Source organism: Falco punctatus (genome assembly GCF_963210335.1).
Source record: "Falco punctatus genome assembly, chromosome: 14".
Classification (NCBI taxonomy): Eukaryota; Metazoa; Chordata; class Aves; order Falconiformes; family Falconidae; genus Falco; species Falco punctatus.
The window spans coordinates 21,496,771-21,519,148 of record NC_137594.1 but is presented as its reverse complement, the minus strand read 5'-3'; the positions used below and the strand labels follow the sequence as shown (position 1 = coordinate 21,519,148).

Sequence of the window (22,378 nt, the reverse complement as noted above, 5' to 3'; positions counted from 1 at the left end):
TGATTACACAAAGACACTTGTTCTGCAACCTTCCAACAGTTTAGAAGGAAGCTTCACACAATGAGAACTTTACTCACCAGGCATCACTGATTTGAGAGTCCAAACTTCTGTTACAAAATAGTTTTTTGGCTGACCACTCAAAAAAATAAAAGGCAATTCTAACAACAGAGGGTCAGTTTTGGTACCTTCTTCCCTTCTACCACCTTCAGCATGAAAAGCTTTGCCATGCAAATAGATGCATTTGGTTTTACTAAGAACCAAATCTTTTAAAGTAGCTGATTACACACAGAATTCTCTCTACAGAAAACTTCTGCAGACAGAGAGCAAAAGCATGTTAGTGGGGCTTATAATATAAAGTAAAGAAAGCTAGATTCATTCTTGTTACATATGTGCATCCCAACGCACAGCATCTTCCAGACCCCGTCACTGGATGAGGATGAAGGGCAAGGCACAGAGATGTCTGCACGGGTCTCTTCTGTTTCCCCTCTCTCACACACACACAAACAGCTTCTTTTGTTTGAGAATCAGTGAAGGCACAAGCCTTGGCAGAGAGCTGTGCACACAAGCACAGCTCAGCCCAAAGCTCACTGTGCTGCTCCTACATCACAAGCAGAATCCAGGACCAGGAAGAGAAGCCAACAGGACTCTGTGGGACACTCCAGGATGCTGACAAGCAGCTCCAAAAGCAGCACTGCCAGATCACAGACCTCCCCAGCTGGAAGGAAACCAGCAGCTTACAGTTTGGCCCACAACAGGGCTCCAGGCTTACAAGCAGATGGGGCAGGACTAAACCCAGACTTTTCCCAGCTCTGACTGACATATGGTACCAGCTAGAACCACCGGTGTGTGCTTTAAAGCTTCAGGCCCTTCCCACACTCCCTGGGCGAAGGCACAGGCCCCTATTACCTTCTTAGTTTGCGTCACATGTGTGGCAGCCCCCGCTTTGGGCTTCTGTCCCACATCACTAAGGAAACTGGCCCAAAGAGCATCCTCTTTCTTTTTTTCTTCTTCTTCTCTGTTTCTTTCCACCTGCTCTACATTATCCACTTCCTCTTCTTCCTCTTCCTCCTCCTCCTCATTCCGCTGAGCCTTTTCTTCCTCTTTCTCATCTGGCTCTAGCAAGAGACCTCCTTTCTTCCTCTTCCTGAAAGCAAATGCCAAAAAAAAATAATATAAAAAATAATGTATGTATAAAGGTGGTGCTGCAACACTACCACAGCTGAACAGGGGTGAAATATTTCATATGCTCGCCAAGAGGCTCCACCTGGGGGACTCCCCCTCATCTCGGGGGTGAAGCTACTGAAGTACAAGACAATGCTGCTGCGGTGAGGGGAGCCTGGGACAGGCAGCCCCCCGACGCGGCTGGCAGGCGTGCGGGGGTACCTGTGAGCACACGACGGCCTCCGGGCCTCTGCAGGAAGCGCACAGGGTGGAGAACTTGGCCTGGAGAGGAACCAACCGTAACTAAACTGTGTCTATACGGGGTTTTTTTCCTCCCACCGAAAAGCGCCTGGCGCCTCACAGGGCTCATCAAAAGGCGCACAGCTGCCCCGCGGGGGGCGGGCGGCCTGCCAGGCCCGAGGGGCTGCCTGACGCTACACCGGCACCAGGGCCGGCCCCAGCCCCGAGGCAGCACCGGGCTAACGCGGGTTCCCCCGCCGAACACCCGGCGGCTGTACAGCACCGGGGGCGGCTCCGGCCGCGGCCCTACCTGCTGGCGGGGCGGCGGGGGCTCCTTCTGCCGCGGGGCGGCCGCGGGCTGTCCGCCGCCTCCTCCCGCACCAGTTCGCTCACGTCGTCCTCGCTGTACTCCGCACCTGCAAGCACAGCAGTGAGCACCGGCACCGGGCCCGGGCCTGGCCGCCGCCCCCCGCCCTCCACCGCTCACCTGAGGGCACGTAGTCCTCGTCCTCGGCCGAGGAGTACTCCTCTGAGCCCGACATGGCCCCAGCCCCGCCGCCGCCTCACGCCCGCCGCGCGCCCGCCGCCCAGAGCGCCGCCGCCAGCCTCGGGCGCCCCCTGGCGGGGCGGGAGGCGGCCGTGCTTCCCCCACGGCGCCCAAGCCCAGGGAGCAGCGAGGAGAGCCCCGCCAGCGGGCTAGAGCGCCCTTCCGGCCCCGACAGAGAGCCCCGCCCCGCTCGCCCAGGGGGGCTTCCGCGGCGAGGCCGCTCCCAGCAGTCCTTGCGGCCGGCAGCCGTTCCCATGGCAGCGCGGGAGTGGGGACAAGGCCCCGCTGCCCGGGCGCTCCCCCGGCGGGCGGCTGTTGGCAAAGGCTTCTGTCCGTCATCGCACAGCGCTTCCCATTGGCTAGGGCGGGCGGAAGGGGGCGGGCGGAAGAGGAGGCAGCGGATGGCGGCGGCGGCGGGCCCGGCGCGGGGATGGAGGGCGGCGAGCCGGGCGGCGGCGGGGGACTCCTGCAGCAGATCCTCAGCCTCCGCCTGGTGCCCCGCGTGGGCAACGGCACCACCACCTACTCCAGCCCCCTCTCCACCTTCCCAGGTACCCTCGGCGCCGCCGGGCCTGCTGGGAGCGGGCCCTGCCGCCGCCCCCGCCGGCGGCCTGCGGGCCCCGAGCCGGCCTCACGGCCCTTCTCTCCACAGAGATGTGGTATGGCGTCTTCCTCTGGGCTCTCGTCTCCTCCCTCTCCTTCCACGTCCCGGCCGCTTTGCTAGCGCTCTTCACGCTCAGGCATCACAAGTACGGCAGGTTCATGTCCGTGAGCCTCCTGCTGATGGGCATCGTGGGACCCATCACCGCCGGCATCCTGACAAGTACGGTAGATGCTCGAAAATACCGGCCGGGTGGTCTGTAGTCATTGGAGGTTGCCTTTGGGAGCACGGCGAGCCGCGGCATTCCCGGGGGTAGAGAGATTGATGTCGTGGCCTATATTCCCCCCGCACCCCGTATTTGAGAGGGTTGGACCATCCCACCTCTCGAGCCCTTTGTCGGGGGTCCCAAACATGCCCGTCCGGTGCTGAGCCAGGTGGGCTTTCGGGTTTCTGAGCGCTCAGAGATAAACCACTTACAGGTTTGGTGTCTGTGCCCAGAACAGGGTAACATCCGCAGCCTGTGGGCTGTGGTGTAGAGGATCTTGTGATGAGAGCGCGTCCAAAACCACCCCAACCTCCCCACCTTCTGGAGGCCTCGGCAGAGTTCCCCCACCAACTCACCCATTGCCACCAGCGTGCATTGGTTACTGGCTGAGGTTTGTCACAGTAAAAACTGTCCGGAATTTCTGTCAGCTGGTGCACAGGGGTTCAGCAAGACCCCCCTGTTCTCTGCCCCAGTCTCACATTCTGTGAGGCTTTCCCCTTCATCCCTGTGGTACGACAGCATATATCGCACATGTGCTGTCACACATTCACGTTTTGGCTTTTTCCCCTCTCCACAGGTGCTGCCATTGCTGGAGTATACAGAGCCGCGGGGAAAAAAATGATTCCCTTTGAAGCCCTCATTTTAGGAGTGGGCCAGACGTTCTGTGTGGTGGTGGTTTCGTTTTTACGTATTTTAGCCACCCTCTAGCTCTTCTTCAGACACTAGAGATCACAAAGCAAAGGAAGAGCAAAGGATCTGCCACCTGCACCGCCTCTGAAATAAATCAAGCGGGAGCACAACTTGAGGCGTGCCTCGGCGTGTGCTTTCTCCACTGGTTGAAGGATACATGAAGGCCTGCTCCTGCCTCCAGCATGGCTTGAAATTAAGCTAAAAATTGTGATTTTTGTTACTTTTTGGTAACATTAAGTGCCAAGTGAAACTTTTATGTCTCTGGAGGATAGGAGAATGGTTTCTGGAGGAGGATGCCTACATACCTTTTACCAGTGATGAATTGTAGCAGCAGGGTGTAACTAGGATGTTACACCGGTTGTTCTGGGGTAGAAATAGTATTACAGAATGATGTTGTTTTCAGAGCTCACTTAATGCTTTGACCTCTTGCTGCTTTGTTTGCAGTGAACCTGAAGCTCTTTTAATGTGAATTTTTTTAATGAGAAAATTAATTTTTTTTCTTCCTGGCCCAAACTTCCTAATACCAGGTCTTGGTTGTAGTGAATTTGGGAGCAGCAAAAGGAAAAATCATTTTAGACAGATGAAAGTGCAAATTTGTGGCTGAGAGCTGTGACTAGGAATGCTGTAGCTGGGGAAATAACAGGCATAAAAAGGATCACCATTTTTGTGAATTTTATTATGGTTAAGCTCTTCGGGTGCAGTGTACCTTCTGCCCGAGAGGCAAAAGCACAGCCGAACGGGCGCCACGCTCCACTGCCCATGTTAGAAATCCCAGGGCGCGTGTGTGAGTGCGTGCTGTTGCTTCAGGGGCTTTGAAGGAAACTCCTATTTTTAATCTTCTCTGTTCTCCTTTTACTTGCTGATCATGTTTACATTAGTGTGGCGGAATTGGGTGTCTTCACTGATACATCAACATGGCTGGCCAGCTTATGTAAAATTCAGCGCGCTGCTGCTTCAGTGACCGCGCTGGTGAGAGCTGCACCGCCGGCGGTGGGTTGTCATGACTTGAGGCTTCCCAGGCGCAGAGACAGGGAGCGCGCCACGTTTGCGGCATGCAGCCTGCAGCGTGCCAGTGGGTGGGATGCCTGCAAGGGTCCCGGGAGGAGCCTGGGTGATTCCTGTGTCCATCGGGGACAAGCCCTGTGAACGCAGCCCCAAACCAACCCTTACCTGCAGGCAGTGTGGTCTCCTAATGAATTGTTTTAGTTTGTTTTATTTTAAGTGACTTTTAACTAACTCTTGGACCTACCCTTTTACTACCCTTTAGCTCTCAAGATAGCTAGCTGGGCGCTTTCTGGGGGCTTGGTTTCTGGGGGGCCCTTGGGGAAGCTGGGGTTGAATCCCAAGGATGTGTCTCAGCCCCGTGGATTTGTGTGATCCTTGTTTGTTTATTAACCGCTGACATCCGTGCGGGCTGCTGAGGGAAGGCGCTGTCTGTGTCCAGCCTCGCAGGACACTGTCTCTTTTTGCTGAACTCCTTTGGTTTCCAAATGCGCTCGCCTCTTGTACACCTGCAACTTTTTGCAAGGCCAGTTATCTTCCAAGAACCCCGTGTCCTCTGTGCTGAAGCAGCACTCAACAGGGCACTGTGTTTGTCATGAAAAAGAATTTCTCTCTACGTATTAACTTCTCTGGGGTGGGCTGTTGGCAGCTGATGGCAAGAGGTGTTTTTCAGGAGCTACTTATTGAGATCACTCTAAATTTTAGCCCAGGTTAATTCAGGGAATAAAGCTGTGCATTTTAGGAAAGACTTTAATGTGAATTATTCTCCTTAGGTGGGTGAGGTCCAGGCGGCATAATGTATACTAAACCCTGGATCTTCAGAGCACCCTGTGCTCTGTGCTGCTTGTTGAGAGCCAGCTTTCCTGCTGCGGCATTCCCCCAGGGAAAGCTTGGGCCTCTCCTTCCCTCTGTGCTTCTGCCCGCAGTGAAAAAGCAGGAATAATGGTCCCTTTAGATGTCTTTCCCCCTTCCCACTTGTTTTTTCCAATGGCTGCATGCACAGCGTGTGCCCGGAGTGCCTGGTTTAATTCACATGAATCATCCTGTGTTTTCCTGGATGGATTAAAAGTCTCTCATGGGACTTAGACTGGGTGAGTCTGGCCTTACCTTTCAGGTGACACTAGAAACCAGTTTCCTGGGCACCCGCTGTGCTCCCCTTTGACCCCTGTCCCATGCCTGGCATCTTTCAGTAACCAGGACTATATTGATTGCAACTGGGAAAGCACTTTATCAGCGTGCCGTGGCACGGGGGTGGTTCCTCTGTGGTCATGGGGCCGAGGCATGCGGGACACAAATCCGGGCTGTTAAGAGCTCAGAACAAATGAAAAAATACCGCTTGATAGACTCACTTGGTGGTGGGCGAACTGAAAACTTGCTGGTTTATACCCATTGTGATCTCCCAAAGGCTGTTTTGAAGGGGAGGCTGCTTTACTTGAAGATCTGGCAGCTTGGCCACTGGATGTCGAGCAGTTGGAGCCGGTGGTGCCTCTCAGTGCCCAGGCACCATGAAATTTTCAGGGAATTCTTGCATAAAAGGTGAACAAATCAGCTGCTGACTTGACAGGTATTAGCACTGCGGACGACTTCTTTGTGTTGTCTTGGTACTTACTGAGCTTCCTCTGCTCCCCTGGCTGCCTTCCCGACCTCCCTCTCCGGTAAAACCAGATCCAAACGGGAAGGAGTAGTCTTGAGTTGATGCATCAGACCAGTTGCTTCTGGGAGTTCCCTCCCTTCTCACTGCATCGGTGTGGGAGTGTGGTCTTCCCTTTACGTTCCTTTTCCTGCCTGAGGTGAGCGGAGGAATCCCTTCAGTTTTCCTTGGGTGTCGGTAGACTTTGCTGGGTCAAACTTGCCAAAAACTACAAAGAGCTTGCAAAAATATCAATGCCAGGGTGTCCCGGGCTGGGCAGTGCTGTGAAGCCCTGGGCAGGGAGCCCAGCCAGCAGCATCGGTCAAGGAAACACCTTGCGGAGAAGCCGCCTGCCCTGGGGAGCCATCGCTGCTCGAGCTGAGGCTCGTGGCCCTGCTTTCCGCGTGCGAACATCCCCCGTGCTGGCCTGAGGTAGATACCACCCGACTTCCTATCTCGCTAACGACTGTGGCTGTCACGAACAAATCTTTGTATGATAGAAAACTCTGTAAATTTTATTTTTCTACTGACACTTCTAATCCTGGTGGTGATTTATCAGTAAATTCTGTAATGATCGAGGTGAATGAATTTGTGTGTTTCTCGTGCAGCATGACAAAGGGGCTTGGGTTGTGCTTTTGGAAAGGAGCCTTGCTCCTGCCTCACATGGGGCAGGGCTCTCCCACCCGGGGCCATCTGCACCAGAAGGGTCCTGGTTGTTAATTTTGTCTCCATTAGGAGCTGGACCCCACCGCAGCCAAGGTGACATCTCGCTGCTGCTCAGCTGTTGGGGACAGCCTTGGCCTGGCTTGAGGCTGGGAGGCCCCTGCCGCCCCCGGGCTTGGTGCTGACCCGCTCCCGTCCCCCTTGGCAGGTCTCACCCTGGGACGGTGGCTTTGCCGGGGCTGTGGGTCAGCCCCTGTGCACCACTCGGGCTCTCCAGGGGAGCAGGCACAGGGGTCCCGCTGTCCCCTTGCTGCTCTCAGGATGGGGCCCCACGCCTCAGCACAGCCCTGGCTAAACCCAGAGCCGGAGCGATGCCGGCGCTATTTTATATCTAGGTACGACCTACAAAGACAGAGATCAGCCAGCCAAGGCTTTGGGAGAGGGTGGCAGCTGCGCGTGGTGGGCACTTCCCGAGAGCTGGCCACCACAGACCTTCGCTGCCCCCCCAGCCCCCTGGGCCAGTGCGCTCTGAGAGCAAAACTGGCCTGAAAAAAATCCACACCCCAAGTCGGCAGGGATCCGGGAGGTTTTATTGGCAGTAAAAGGTCAGCACGTTCTCTTGGTTTCCTCGGGTGAGGATGACGGGGGGTCTCAGGTCCTGCGAGAGGGTCTCGAGCCAGGCCATGTAGAGGGAGCTGGGGCATCGACCCTTCCTGCCGACGGGCAGCGTGCTGCGGTGGCAGCGAGGGGCCGGGTGAGGCGCAGCCCCCTCGGCCGCCCGGCCGAGCCAAGCTCCGTCCTTAGCCCTTCTCTCAATCTGGTGCTAATTTGCAGCTTATTTCCCTAAGGGCCAACACCACGTCCTCCCACCCCGACAGGACCCGGGCTGGACCCCTTGGTGCCTTCCAAGGGCTTTTCCCCGCAGTGCGGCACCATCCCACCGCAGCGCCGGGGTGTCTGTCCAGGAGCCCCCCGCACGGGGGGATGAGCAGCCAGAGGGACCGTTGCCGTGGGGCAAGAAACAGGCACGAGGGTGTTGCTGGCACCTACATGGCTATGAGCGCCGCATCCCGCGAGTAATCCAGCAAAATCTCGTTCAGTCTCACTTGTCGGAGCGACTGCGGAACAAAGAGGGTTGGCGAAGGCAAAATAATTGTTGCCAAAAAGAGTGAATTCTGTCTCACAAGGAAGAGACCCTTTGCGGGACCCCCCGTGGCACCGGTGCTACCTTGGCTCGGTTTTTATCCACCTCCTCGTCAGAAATCTTCCAGGGACAGCCCTGCCGTAGCTCAGTCACCGTGGCCTCGTCTTTGAAGCCGTCGTTCAGCCTGAAGGGAGTGATCAGGTCGTCGAACCTCTTGATGCTGCAAGAGAACAGACGGTGCCAGGGAATGGGGTCTGGGGCGGGTTTGGGGTGTGGAAGGGGGGGGAGAAGGGGAGGGGGCCGTTACTGCTCTGGCCGGGGTTTCTGGTTGATGTCGGGGAGGATGTGGACCTCGTGGAAGCCGAGGCGGAACTTGCTCAGCAGAGAGACAATCCTGCCAGAGGGAAAAGGACACATTTTCCAAAAACAAGGGGGGCACGGTGGCTCTGCCCTGGCAGAAATCCCTGCCGCCGCGCTCGCTCTGCACTCGGGGTTTTCCCACTCCGCGATCATTGATTTTTGGAGAGGCGAGGCAAAGCAGCCGCGTTGGGGCCCATAGATCCTGTTACGGCAAAGCGGGGGGGGCTCGGGGCAGGGGAAGCAGCTCCTGCCACCCACCCACGGGGACAGCAGTGGTGGCTGCACGGCTAAGGGGCCACGGGGTGCCAGCGGCCACCAGCACTTACGCCTTCCTCTCCTCATCCATCCTGTTGATCTGCCCGCCGACAAACACCCGGATTTTACACTTCCCCCACCGCTTCTTGCGCCTCAGGAGGTAGGGGATAAGCAGCGTGAGACCTGTCCCCAAAACACCCGATGGGAGCCACGGTGGTGGTGACCCCAGCGGCGCGCCAGTGCTTTCTTGGCGCCAGATGCCAGGGATGCCCTGGCACCGTTTGGCAAGGACCGAGCCTTCCCGGGCACCATGATGGAGCTGCTGGGTGCGCGTTAGCCGGACGGGTGGAGGGCGATGAGCTGCAGCAGCCCAAGGGGAAGGTTACCTCCGTCGTCGAAGAGCCAGTAAATGTCGATGGTCTTCTTGCCCTGCTCACTCTGGAAGATGGTGCTCGCCTGCGGCTCGCCAGCCAGGGCGGTGGCGTCTCCTGCCAGGGCGAGAGGATCCCGGCGTCGGTGAGAGGCACCACCGGCCATGGATCACAGGCACCGCTTCCTCCTGGTCCCAGCCCTGCTCCCCGCTGCTGCTCGAAACCCACACCCTGCCTGCCAGTCTGGCTCCCCAAAAATCATCCTCGGAGACGGAGATGCTCCGGGCAGCCCCAAGTCAGGACCAACCTGTTTCCAGGGCTCCTCTGCCGCCGGTGCCGTTCTCCTCAGGGTGCTCTGCTGCCTCGAACATGGGGTTAACTGAGGATGGAGGAGAAGAGCACGGGCAGCAGGGCAGCACTCCGCTGTCCCCACCCCCTTTGGTCCCAGCCCAGGAGCGATGTCCCCCCAGGACTGTGACCTTCGCCTGGGGACACTGTGCCAGCTGGCACATCCTACACCTCTGGCTCATCTCTGAGCATCCCTGGCTGCCCAAACCCGCTCACCGTGAGCCTGGAGCACTCGGGAAACGTTCAGCCCTTCCTTCATTCTCAGCAAGCACACGCCATACTTGAAATCGAAGGCGTCACTGGAAGGAGGGAGGAGAAGGCAGTTAACAGCGGCCGGCTCATGCCAGGCGGCACTTGCCAGCCCAGCCGGACCTTGTGCATGTGGCCGCAGCCCCCCGCACCCCACCGCGGGGCCACCACCGGGTGCTGGCGACCCCGGGGGGCGGAGGAGCCGGCGTGGCCGTACTGCAGGATGCCCACGTAGTCCTCCAGGCTCTGCGGGGACACCGTCTGCCAGTTCCTCTTGTAGCCCAGCACCAGGATGTTGGGTCTCATCTTCCCAAGGCCAGCAGCCTACAGAGAGATGTCCCCATGAGACCCCTCTGCAGGGACAGGCGGACATGAGTGGTGTTAGTCCCCAGCAGAGCGATGCCAAGGGGGTGCCTGGAGGTTGGGGAGGGGGGTCAGAGCGCCCTGAGCCATGATGGAAAAGGAGGGACCCTGACGGTCAATGGCCAAGGACGGCTCTACCTGGATGAGCATTTGGACACCACTTCTCAGATCCTCCGCCACCACGTCTGTGTAGAAAGCCTTGATCTTTCTCTTCATAAGCCACTTGGTGTGGCCGTCTGCCGTCAGCCGGGACTCCAGCATCTTCTGCTTCCAGGGTCCCTGCAGGGAGCAGGCGCAGGGCTCAGGCACAGGCGTCCCTTCCTCGGGCTGGCACCAAGGGCCCCCAGCTCCTCCCTTCCCACATCATTGGCAAGACCCGGCTGTCCCCGCAGCACACGCATGGGAGGTCGCAACCACAGCAAGAAAACCAGCAAGATCTGGGCATGGACAGCCAACACAAATGACGCCGGCAGCCCTGCGGCTGCGGAGGAGCTGGTGTTTGCTGCGCCCGGTTACTCTTGAGACTTCGGGGCTGCAGGACCGCCCCCCCCCCCCCCCCCTGTCCTCCGAGAAGCCGCCTTGTCCTGCCACATCATTGCATTGACCATTAATTGGCAAGGGGAAGCCGGTAGCCCCTGGGACATCCCAGTGCTTCATCAATACTGCTTAACAAGCTGGAGAGGCTTCCAGATGAAACATTCAATCAGCCAGTGGCACATAAATGGGCACATTTCAGTTGCCACCCCGTGAGCCCACCAGGACGCATCTGGCTTTGCCAGCCCACTGCCCATGGGTGGCCAGAGCCCCCAGGACAAGGGACTGACCAGCTTTTGCAGGTGACTCACTATCACCACATTGCCGCAGAGCATCAGGCTGAGGTTCTTGGTGAACGTCCCCACGAAGTCCACCAGGGCTGGACGGAAATTGGGCGGGCCGGTCAGCACCAGGCACTGCGGTCTGCAGGCAGGGAGAGCAAGGGAGGGTGAAGGCTGGGACTCTGGAGGTACCCAGCTGCTCTGGAACAAGCCACCTCTCTTCTCCCATGCCTGGCCAGTGGCAACTATAGGGAGCATCTTTAGGATGAGATCGAACCATCTGGCTGAGGGTCCAGCCTCACTCTTTGGCCTTTTTATATCAGATGAGACCAGCACGTCTGCCTGGCACGGGGAAGGCAAGGTTTGCCCTGCTTTCCACCCCTGCCCATATGGAAAAGGTGTGGGATTTTGGAGACAGCCACATTTTGCCAGGGCTCCCAGTTACTGAGGATGCTGGTGAGGATGTGGCCATGGGCATGAAGCCACCCTGGGTTTGCCTGTGGCAGCGGCCGGCTCTGCATCGCTCTCCCTCCGCGCCCAGCGCTGTGCTCAGCTGCTCTTGCCTGTAGTTCTTGATGTGCTCGTCCACTTCGCTCAGCCCCACAGAGTAGGTGAGGGCCATATTGTACGAGCTGGCTTGCATGGAGGAGCCCCAGTTGACATCTGGGAGGGGAAGACGGGTTAGCAATGGGGCCAGACACCTCCTGGGGCATCACCGGGGCCGGGTTACCACCACACACCCGGCTTTTTGTAGAGGACATATCCCAGCAGGAAGATGACGATGCCAAAGGCAATGAGGGCTGCCCACCAGGTCAGCAGGAACATGATCACCACTGAGATGACGGCCCCGAAGAGCGCGGCCCACTTGCTGTAATACCGAAAGGAGGGTCGCCAGCCTGCACGCAAACACACACAGCGGCCGCTGCCGGGACGGGGAGCGCACAGGGAGCCACAAGCACGGCACGGCACGGCGCAGCGCGGCACAGCCCACCTGGCGAGTTGGTGATGGAGGCGTGGAAGCAGCTGAAGTTGATGAGGGCGTAGGAGCAGAGGAAGAAGTTGGAGATGATGGGAGCGATGGCGTTGAGCTCGGCTGCAGGGAGGAAGAGGAGAGCGAGTTGCTGGCGCAGGGACCGAGCCAGTCGCCTGGCGGTGGGTGCCAGGAGGGTGCCGGGGTGGCAGGCACCTACCGATGAGGATGAAGCCGACAGCGATGACGTAGGTGAGCATGTAGCCACGGATGGGCTCGCTGTTCCTGCCGTAGCCCTTCCCGAAGAAGCCTATGAGAGGGTAGAGCTGGTCCCTGCAGAGACACTGCGGGAGAGACGCGTTGGGGACGGCGGGCATTGCTGGGGACATGGGATGGCAGCGCCACGGTGGCTCTTGCAAGGGCCTCGTGCCCTACGCTGACACAATTCTCCTCCTCCTCACCCTGGGGCTGCTCGTGGCTGCAAAGCCCCGCAGCACTGAGAATGTGCCCAGCAGCATCGCCCACTCCTGCTGCCGAGCTTGGGGACATGAGCTGGGGGACCCAGACATGCCACCCCCTCACCTGGAAGACTTTGGGAGCTGAGACGAGGCAGGCCAGTGCCGACGAGAGGGTAGCACCAAAGATCCCTGCTGTGATGAGGGGGCCGAAGCCGGACACCATGCTCATGCTCTGCCCAAAAACCGGGTGGTCAGGAACCCCATCACCCCCAGTGCCTCAACCTCTGCCCTGGCCCTAAGGGATTTCCAGCCCCTGGGCCCCATCCTGCCGCCCTCAGTGCTTTTCTGTCAACCTTATCCAGATGGCAAAGTCCAGCCATATCCAAAAGCCCGAGGAAGATGTGCTCCCTGTTTCATCCCCGTTATGTGGGTGCTTTAACAGCATGAGTGCCCCCCAGGGTGCTGGGGGGATGCCAGGCATGGGGCTGCCCTGGGAAACCCATCCCCTGCAGCACAAACCCAGCTGGGAGGAGGGACGGGGGCAGGCGACCGGCCCCAGCAGCACCTGGTAGTAGTTGCTGAGCCCGTATCGGCAGCTCTGCCGCTGGGCGCAGGCGGTGAAGTTCCAGCCGAAGCCACAGGCCAGTCCCTCGCAGCCGGGCGAGCCCACCACCACGCTGTCATTCAGGCTGCCCGAGGCGTCCCGGACCACGCAGGCGCCTGGTGGGGGGCACGCAGCGCCCGCTCAGCACCCGCTCACCTGCCCATGTGCCATCCCAGCAGCCCTCCGGCAGGGCTGGAGCAGGACCAGCATCTCTCCACGGTTTTGCGATGGCTATGAGCAATGCCATGGGCTGCGTTGCCCACCCAGGAGGACCTTGCCCCCACCAGTGTCGGCGCCCACGGCTTGCTCCCGGCTCCCATCACCTGCATCCTCCCAGCTAACCCGAGGGTGTAGTGCTGCCGCTTACCGATGGTAGCAGAGAGCACCAGGTAAGACACGGTGGTCCAGAAGATGGCCATCAAGGTGCCCTTGGGGATGGCCACGGCAGGGTCCTGCCCAGGGGAGTCGCAGAGAAACGTAAGACAGCTTTCCAGCGGCACCGCTACAATGTCATTTTAATTGCGGCTGTTATTCAAGAGGAATTTTAATTCATTGCGACACAAGGCCGCTGAGCATCTCCCGGCTGAGCCTTTGCCACAGTTTCCAGAAGAAATAAAATAGGATCTGAAAGTTGGATAAAAAGCAAAGCCCTGGCAGTAACAAGGCTTGAGCCCCGACAAACGCTGGCTTAGGTCAAAACCCACCTTCAGGTCACCTGAAATGTTGGCCCCCGCCAGGATGCCGGTTGCCGATGGGAAGAAAATGGAAAACAAGCCAAAGAAGGAGCCCTCAGGTCCACGCCAGTTGGGCACGAAATTCTGAGCAAAGATGTCAGCTGGGGAGGAAGCAGAGGAGAAGCATTTGGAGCCCCCCAGCTGCCTTCCTCCTGTGGAGCACCGCAGCGCTGGCGGGGGGCACGCCGCTGGGGGGTGACCCACGGGAGGAGGCCACCCCGCTTTTAATGACATCTCAGCAAGGAGCACCTCCGTGGCAAACTTCTCCCCCAGCAGCAGCGAAGAGCCAGGTTCCAGCAACGTGCTTGGACCTGCTGAGCGTAACCCCAGCACGCAGCAGACCCACCTCGGTAGCTGAAGAAGCCCTTCGCTTGCTTCTCGGTGGTGGCCGGGATCACTGTCCCCACCAGGTAATTGATGAAGGAAACCAAGATGACCAGGAAAAACAGTATCTGCGCCTGCCAGACCAGAAAGAGCCGGCTGAGGTGTTGGGGTTTGGGTGCTGAGAGGGTGAAGGCAGCGTTACGAGAAACCCTTTCCCGTTTTGGGGGAGCTGTGGGCATCCTCTGCTCCTCGGGTGCCCGGCGGGCCGTGGGGACGGCTCTTATCAGCCCAAGGGAATAAGGTGAGCAGAGGCGAGGGGTACCTTGGCCTCCCACTCCATGCCAGCCAGGGAGATGCCAAGCAGCACCGTCACGGTGACAACCCCGATGATGCGGATGTCGTTGGTGGGGTCCACGATGAGGGAGTTGTGCTCCTGGGGAGGGGGAACCATCCACAACGCAGTGACCACCCTCCCCCTTACCGAACCACCGGGATTCCCAGGAGTTTTAGCAGCCACGAGATAACCATTATCAGCGGTTCAACATTGACACAGCTACTGGTAATTAGTGCAGTTTGTGTGGGGAGGCGGCGGGGATGGGGGCGGCGGGGATGGGGGAGCTGGGGATGGGGGCGGCAGAGATATAGACAGCGGGGATGGAGATAGGGATGGAAGTGGTGGGGATGAAAGTGGCAGAGATGGAGACGGCGGGGATGGAGGCGGCTGGGCTGGAGATGGGGATGGAGGTGGCGAGGATGGGGGCTGTGAGGATGGGGACGGCGCGGGTGGACGGGACCCAGAGGACATGCAGAGCCATTTCCTCACCTGCAGCAGGTCCCGGACAGTTTCGGCAAAGCCCACTGTGTGCATGGCCACAGCCACCGCGTTCGCGAAGGCAAAGATCAGCCCGATGGAGCCGCCCAGCTCCGGCCCGAGGCTCCGTGAGATGAGGAAGTACGTGCCCCCTGAGAGGGTGGGAACACCCCATGGCGTTAGCTGCCTCCCCCACATGTTTTTGGGGCCCCCTGCACCCCGCAGCTCATGCCAGGAGCTCAGGCCCACCGGGCAGCCCCAGAGTGGAGGAGACATCCCCGGGCTGGTGGTGGGGCCGTGCTACCTGACTTCACTTTGCCGTTGGTGGATATGGCGGAGATGGACAAGCCGGTGATGGTGGTCACCGTCACGGACATCAGGATGATGAGCCACGTCAGGGCTGTGGGGAGAGGGCACTGCTTCCTTCCTGCATCCCCCCCCCCCCCCCCCCCCCCCAGGAGACCCCCCAGGACCCCACGCATCGCCCCACGGTGCCGGCATTCCCGCCCCGCTGGGTGCTTTGGGTGCCGGTGAGCCGGGTGCCGCTGCCTGCCCACAGCACCCACCGATTCCCGCCTGGGCGGTGATCCAGGGCAAGCGCAGGTAGAGGATGACTCCCCAGATGTTCAGCATGCAGCGGATCTGGGAGGTGGGGAGGAGGACCAGCCATCAGCATGAGGGCACCTGGGGACGGCCAGGGCCACGGCGGCTCTCCTGCCCCTCGGAGCAGAAGCCAGCTCGCCGAGGGCAGGGAATCATTCAGAGCGCAGACACTTGCGAAAAACACATATATTGGGAAAAATGCAGCGCCGAGAGGCAAATACTCGTGGGGGGGAAAGATGCTCCCTGCGGGATGAGCCACACTCACCATCACGCCCTTCACCCATCCGAAGCGGACGGGCTCCGGCGCGGGGGCTCTGCCCAGCTCCCCCGCCACCTCCTCCAGCCCAGCCTCCGACAGCCCATTGCTCCGCTGTGCGTCGGGCACCTGCACACCCAGACGGCCCGGCTCGGGCTGCGGGGACCAGGGGGAGGCAGGTGAGGGCCGAAGGCAGCCAGCCACCCCCGGCGGTGCAGGCGAGGGGGGCAGCTCTGGCTGGGAACAGCTGGAAACAGCTGGGTTATCCCTCCGGCTCCTCCTGGGGCTTGCCCAGGGATGCACACATGGGCACAGCACCAGTTACAGCACCAGGAGACCCAGTGCCACGTGGCAGGGACCGGTGGCACGGCCAGGGGATGCCGGCGGCACGGCCGAACCCCCCCGTACCTTGAGGATGGAGTGCAGGTCCGCCAGCGAGGGCCTGCCCTTCCCGGCGTCGCCCACCCCCGTGCTGTTGGCGTAGTGCTCGTAGGCAGGCACCACGTCCACCGTGTTGTAGCCAAAGGTCCTGGTGCAGAAGGTGCTGCCGGAGAGGTGGGTGGGCTGGGCGCTGTCGCAGCCAGCCCCCTCGGTGGGCACATAGGGACCCCGGCCGCCCTCCTCCATGCCCAGGAGGGTGCTGATGGTGAAGCGGCCGCTGCAGCGGGCAGGGGGCAGCTCTGGGGCGGGCAGCTCTGCCATCGCCCCTACCCAGGAGCCTGCCAGGGGAGGGATGGGGTGGCCAGGGGCTCCCCAGCTTTATACCCAGCTAAACCGGAGTGAGGCAACCGGCACCCACCCACCGCCGATGGTAATGGGGGAAGGAATCGGCTCAAACCACCCCAAGCTGGTCAGGGGGAAAAAAAAAAATAGCTGGAAGGGGTATCAAAACCGCTGTAATGGGCATCGCCGCCTCCCAGTGCCCGATGGGGGCGGCGATAACGGGTTTGAGATTAAGTCCTAAGGACAGATTGACACAGAAACGCAGTGCTGAGTTTGCCTCTGGCCCCAGCCTGGGAACATTCAGTTCCCACGGGGATTTATTATGGAAAATGGGAGCAGGACTCCCACGCACCCTTGCCCTTCCCTGGGATACTGCCCCAGACCTGACAGATCCACTAAATCATCTCGGCCGGGCTCCGAGCCACCGCGGGCGGCACCGAGTGCCAGACACAGGGAGGGGAACGGCTGCTTCATCTCACAGTGAAACCAGGGGAAAGGGGGGAAGCACAACATCACGGGGTGGGGGGTACCCCCGTCGGGACCCGGGTGCCAGGGGCTGGGAAGGGGGATGAAGAAGCCAGGGGACACGGAGCGGTGGCACTCAGCCCCTCTGTGATTGCGCAGGGCCGGGAGCTGGCAGCTCCCCGGAGCGGGGCAGCAGGGATGCCCACGGGCCCTCAGCCCCCTCCCTGGGGAACCGCTGAGCGCCCAGGGAACAGAGCTCCTCCAAATCCCACCCCTGATGTAATAAGCCACTTCAAACCTTCCCCACATCAGACCAGATGGGAGCCGAGGCCACGCTCAGCCTTCACAGCCACCAGCAGGTGAGGGACAGGGGGAGGGACGGGCATCTTTTATACCTCTGCAGCCCGGTGTCACATGTGCCTTAAAAGCAGTTACAGATAAGATCGGCCAAGACAGCAAATAAGGCAGGCAATAAATCCGAGGGCAGCCCATTTGAATTTCAGCCCTGTGTGGCTTTGCAAGTTAATGGAAAATTCAGCCTGCCTGCCCTGCTGCCTCTGGCTCTCTTTTGCATTCACGCACAAATTGTAACCCACGTTTTGAGGACTCACTTCAGCCCCCCCAGTGTTGTTTGTGGGCGAGCAGATGCGGTCCGGACAGGATGCAGAGGACAGGCAGCCCTGCCTGCATCCCCGCGGCGCAGCCCTCCTAACGCCCGGCATCGCGCCAGCACCCGGTGCCGCCACCACCGCTCCCCACGCCCGGCCTTGTGAGCGGGGAGGAGGCTGAGATGGGGACACCAGCTCTGCCCTCACAACAGATGCAGCAGCAGGCTCATGCCCAGCTGAAATTGGCTTTATTTTAGAAGCTCGTTATTTCAGCAAAAACACTTCACTTGCCCGAACCAGCACGGAACATGGAGTGTCTGAAACGCGGAGGGGGAATCTCTTAAACACAGCGCAGCCAAAGGTGCTCCAGGAGAGACAGGAGGTCTCCAGATGCTGGGTGAAGAGCGAAGTGAGTGGTATGATGCAACCCTGGTGTAGTGAAATAGCCGGATAGTAGGATGCGCTTGTCGTCGGCCTGATTCACAACACCAGCTGCAGCAACAATACCGGGGCCGTCGGGCGCTGGGAGCTGCGAGCAGGAGAGCAGAGCTCTGCGGCGCATCCCTCCAGCCCCTCCGCTCGCGGTGAAGAGGTGCCAAGTTGCTTCTGCTGGGCTCTCCCTCGCTTCCAGCCGATCCCCCAGTTCGTTCTGGCTATTAAATGCATCAAATGAACCTGAATCGAGTTAAGGCACCGAACGGGGCAATGCTTTACATACAGCTTCTTCTAAAGTTTGCCAAAGAGCTACATTCCAACAGGCCTTTAACGAAGTTTTAGTTGTCCTGCTTCCATCCCTGTGGAAGAGGGAACCTACCGCCCTGGGTGACACAGGCCACACAAACGGCGCCGGGGCTCGGCGCTGCAGACCCACCATGCCCAGCGGGAACCGGTTTCCCCGCACTGCAGGGAAGGAAGCCTGGGAAGAGAGAACAGATGGTTTAGCCGACAGGGACAAAGGGATCCCCTCCCATCCTCTTCCAGGCACCATTTCCATCCTTCCAACTTCAGACCCAGACGGAAACAGGACAAAACCACTGGTACAGCGACACGAATGGTGACAGTATTTGAGCACTGTCCCAACCCCAGGGACGCAGAACTGGAATTAACAAGTTTTTTCTTTCCTCTGGGCTGGAAGGAAAACAGCTTGGTTCCTTGAGAGGCTGGGAAGACAAATGTTGAGAGGGTAATAAGAACAAAAAAAGCCATTGAATTAATTTTTTCTGAACACACTTCCTTCAGCTCCTGTGAGGAACAAGATCCAAGAGCTGTCTTAGACAAAGGCAGCAGTGGTGGGAAACTGTGGCGGAGGTCACGGGAGCCACCTCATTTAGCAGGTCGCCTCCAGCCAGAGGGTCTGGAAAACAAAACAAAAATCAGGGTCGAGACGCAGAATCTGCAGTCAGTGGGGAAATCCAAGAAAAGGCAGAGGCACAGGAAGGCATCCCGCGGGGCTGTAGGCAGGAACCTGACTGCACGACCAGCTGAGCCAGGTGCGCACTGGGGTAACGGTGCAGGCACCACTGTGAAAACAAATGAATTAATGCTGTTGTGGGGATTAAAAAACAACCAAACCCACAAACACCAAAGAAATGGAGCTGAGAAGGACAGGACCTGCTGACACCAGCTCCACGACGGGGTTTAGGAGGGGCCCTCAACGGCACTGCCTGTTGGCAGAAAACCTGTTAACTCTCACACGGGCTGGTTGTCTTCCATTAGCTCAGTTCAATTCTCACCAGTACTCCATGGTTAACTCCTGGGCAGAGCTTTATCATCTTTTTTTTTTTTTTCCCTCCTACTGGAAAGGTAACAGGGCAGAAGTTTACAGTGAGTGTTTCTAGATGCCCCTGTAAATCCCGACCACATCAACTCAGACCTCGGTGGCTGAAAGACATGCAGGCTGTAAAGCTGTACGAGCTGCCACGCCGATACGGCAGCACTGGTGGATGCTTCACTACCAACGCGCCATGCAAACATGGGACAGACCTGGAGACTCTGCACGTCTCCGTTGCGTCCATACTAGGATGAAACATCACATGCTCAAGGCAAACACCTTTTCACTTTTTCCTCAGATCTCCTCCAGCAACACAAGCATCAGCATTAGACTCAAACTAGCGAGCCACCCTTCGGATGCATCTTGTCTGCCTGGAGGCTCGTTATGGCTGAGGATTAGTCCTGGAGTAGGAAAACGCAGATGGAATTACCCCAAATTTAATCTGCAGCGTTCATCTGTACTTTTTTCTTGCATAAAGGGGGAGAGCTCCACTTAGAGAAGATTTGTCAGTTTATACTAAGAATAAATGCGGCTCAGATGGCCGAAATGGAGGTAGCTCTGGCTATGGCCCTGGGAGCACCAAGCTGTAAAAGCGAGCACTACTCCCTGTTGTAAAGGGAGAGCTTAGTGACACCACCCTTGAGCAGGCTACGCCAAACACAACGTATGCATTCAGTGACACTCCGAAAATCCCTTCTAGCAGATCAGCTATTTAGAAAACCAAGGCTAGCCTGCCTTTAGCAAAGCTGGAGCGTGACGGTACGAGGGGTTAACAAACCTCGCAGCAGCAGCAGCAGCAGCTCTGCTGGTCAGAAACCTGAGGGAGCAGAACCAGGCTGTTCTCTCCAGCAGAAGCAGCGTGGGGTGGAAAGAAAACTGCGACATCTGGAAAACCACAGGGGTGCCTTATGCAGCAAAGCACCGGCACATGCGTCAGCATCTACCTCAATGCAGCAAAGCCCTTAAAAGTCATGCAGAGAAGAGCCAGGTTTGCCAAAGCCAGGCCTAGGTGTGGAGCTGGGACCCACCGCTCCGGGGAACGTGGGAAGCTGGATGGGCTGCAACGTTCACCACCTGCACAGACCTATGAAGAAATGACAGCGCAATCAACAAGAAATAATTCCAACTATCTGCGGCACCTTCTGTTAAACCCACAACCTCTCACCTTGGCTGAAACAGGGCTGGGTCTTACCTTGCCAGGGATAGCCTCAGGGCTTTGACTCCTCCGTCAGTTCATCGCAGGACGGAAGGACCATCTCAGCTTTTGAAAGCATGAAATAATTCTGTTCCTGCTTAGCTTAGAAGGGACCAGAGGCCAGAGTCACAACCACTGAGTACAAAGGGAGCGAAATGCACATGGCCATCGATTTTCTGTTTCACTAACACCCCTGAGGGCTGAGAAGCACCAGAAAGCGTCGGCTACAGCCGTCCTCAAAGGGCAGGCAGAGAAAGGGCAACCTGCCGTTTCTAAAAGGTCTCTAGGTTCAACGTCTGACTTCAGAAAGATGCCGGCGAGGCAGCACAACAGCCCAGGTGAGCAGGAGATGGGCAAAAGAGTGGAGAGCAAGGTCCTGCGAACGGCAGCGCTAAGAGCCGAGCCCCGAAGGACTTCAGGCCCCGCATGAAGGGTGGAGGAGGGAGGGAAGGAATCGCAGCGGGAAAGGTGGCCTTCGCCCTTCCCGACAGGCTCCGGCAGACGCTGTCCCTCCCTGGCTCAGGTCAGTGGTTGCCCGAGGACAGGTACAGCCTCGCCAGCCTCTCTGTACGCGGCGTGCTTTGATGCGAGGAGTAACTCGGGGACAGGGGCCGAGTGCCAGCAAGAAACACGCAGGGGCAGGGTTTATCCTGCAGCACCGCACGCGGGGTAACCCCGGCCCAGCCAGGGATGTCTGCAAGCGTCAGGAAAGGTGCCTTGCTCAGCCCTGCTTTTCGGTAACCTGCTTCTCTAGGGGATTGGATGAATTGTCAACCGAGACACACCGAGAAGTGTTCCCACATGAATACGCCAGAAATGTTAGTTAATACCTAATAAAGCTTTTCACACTCACCTGTTGACATGGCTAGGCAATTCAATTCCCCCTCCCCAAATCACTCCTTGGTAACTCACCAAGTCCCCTGTGCTTGCAGGGTGCTGCCCCAGGTCTCTTTCAGTTGAAACAATCCTGCCCACGCTCTAGGACCACGCGGTGCCACACACAGTCCCTAGCTCTCCCAACTGGGAGCCCCAGCAGCCGGTTTGCTAACGGCGAGGGACACGGCTTTGGGTGGCTGGGCAAGCCACCCCTTTGCTTCCTGTCCAAAAGGTTGACACAATTTAAACTACGTTTCTGGTGGAAAAAGCAATTAGGAAATTGTCATCAAGTCAGTCAAATATCCCTCAATGTCGTTAAACTTAAAGACTTTGCAAAATGGAGATGAATTCTGGCCCAGTTAGTAACATGCAAAGGTCGAAATCAGCCCCCACATTTCGGTGCCTGATGCGCAGCCAGAACAGCGCGTGTTCTCATACCCCAGCAACGCAAACGGCGTGAGGGCAAGACAGCAGCAGTGCAGGAGGCCGTGTGCGCAGGGGGAAGCCAGAGTAACCACCAACATCCCTCCCATTTCATTTCAAAGATAAGCAGCTGTATCAAAGATAAGAGCTTGCAGTGTAACGTGCTCCCTGGGCTTTCATACCGGTTTAACAGTAGCTCAGAACATTTAAAGCTAACCGTTTCTTAACGCCCCTCGCTTCACTGGGACTCAGGTTTCCCACTAAACCAACAGTAATATCCACCCGTGCCCAACACATCCCACACTTGGGCTTCTCCGCCCAGCTTCCTTACTTCTGGTGAACTTGACATGGGATGATTTTGAATGCAACCGGCTACAAACTCACGCGTCAGTCACGAAAATCCCTCCTACCAAAATATACCTGTTTCCAATCCCAGCTGCTCCTGCAAAAGCTTCAGTGGAGCTCCGGGGTTTGCAGAGCTGTGTACACCTGGGACACCAACCCAAGAGCTCAAACGTCATTAAGCCTAAAGGAGCCTCTGCAGCACACAGAGCTCATCTGCACCGCGTGAACACAGGCCACACAAGACAACATCATGGACTGACAGCAGCGTGTCACGTGTGTGGTGTATCAGACAGATTTTCAACATTTAACATGCATTTAAAAAACAACCCCCCTGAAGTTTCCAAGCTGTATGTTCAGCAAGCATTAAATCAAAAGTTTTCTTCTCCACTTCCTCTCCTGCTATGAAATTGCTCGTGCACCTCCTTACTGCAGATCTACAACTCCTTTCTCAGCATAGCCTGTTAACTACTTAAGAATAATTTTCTAAATATAAACCAATCCAAAATAA

At 58.1% G+C, this 22,378-nt stretch overlaps 3 protein-coding genes across 9 annotated transcripts in view; 1 reads left to right on the top strand and 2 right to left on the bottom strand.

Annotated features, from left to right (window-relative positions):
* CFDP1 (craniofacial development protein 1) overlaps window positions 1-2,077 on the bottom strand; it is a 66,811-nt gene extending 64,734 nt beyond the window's left edge. For 4 of the 6 annotated variants that reach the window (XR_013931914.1, XM_080410901.1, XM_080410899.1 and 1 more), the window contains exons 1-3: window positions 1,889-2,070; window positions 1,712-1,817; window positions 907-1,144 (exon numbers count right to left, since the gene is read on the bottom strand). Coding sequence is in view for 5 of the 6 variants with exons in the window: in XM_080410901.1 (XP_080267027.1) it covers window positions 907-1,144; window positions 1,712-1,817; window positions 1,889-1,943 (399 nt within the window). In the remaining variant the exon portion in view is untranslated. Of the gene's footprint in view, window positions 1-906; window positions 1,145-1,711; window positions 1,818-1,888 lie in introns of all 6 variants that reach the window. The other 2 variants (XM_080410897.1, XM_080410898.1) reach the window with 2 other exon arrangements.
* A 135-nt stretch (window positions 2,078-2,212) lies between these two features.
* Window positions 2,213-6,720, top strand: TMEM170A (transmembrane protein 170A). The gene is made up of 3 exons (XM_080410903.1): window positions 2,213-2,499; window positions 2,601-2,771; window positions 3,392-6,720. The coding sequence occupies exons 1-3, from the start codon at window positions 2,379-2,381 to the stop codon at window positions 3,520-3,522; spliced, it is 423 nt and encodes a 140-aa protein (XP_080267029.1). The 5' UTR covers window positions 2,213-2,378; the 3' UTR covers window positions 3,523-6,720.
* Window positions 6,721-7,367: 647 nt separating this feature from the next.
* SLC12A3 (solute carrier family 12 member 3) lies at window positions 7,368-22,300 on the bottom strand. Of its 2 annotated transcripts, none has more exons than XM_080410881.1 (26): window positions 15,873-22,300; window positions 15,474-15,620; window positions 15,172-15,247; window positions 14,910-15,005; window positions 14,618-14,757; window positions 14,117-14,227; window positions 13,817-13,928; window positions 13,441-13,571; window positions 13,104-13,188; window positions 12,698-12,852; window positions 12,257-12,364; window positions 11,895-12,018; window positions 11,696-11,797; window positions 11,445-11,600; window positions 11,268-11,367; window positions 10,714-10,846; window positions 10,028-10,168; window positions 9,744-9,850; window positions 9,494-9,576; window positions 9,237-9,308; window positions 8,945-9,046; window positions 8,630-8,741; window positions 8,251-8,337; window positions 8,028-8,163; window positions 7,850-7,917; window positions 7,368-7,530 (listed from the first exon to the last, which is right to left on the bottom strand). In XM_080410881.1, the coding sequence occupies exons 1-26, from the start codon at window positions 16,164-16,166 to the stop codon at window positions 7,389-7,391; spliced, it is 3,120 nt and encodes a 1,039-aa protein (XP_080267007.1). In that variant the 5' UTR covers window positions 16,167-22,300; the 3' UTR covers window positions 7,368-7,388. The 2 variants fall into 2 exon arrangements, with proteins under 2 accessions (XP_080267007.1, XP_080267008.1); XM_080410882.1 differs by having other exon boundaries at window positions 10,735-10,846.
* Between the last annotated feature and the right edge of the window lie 78 nt (window positions 22,301-22,378).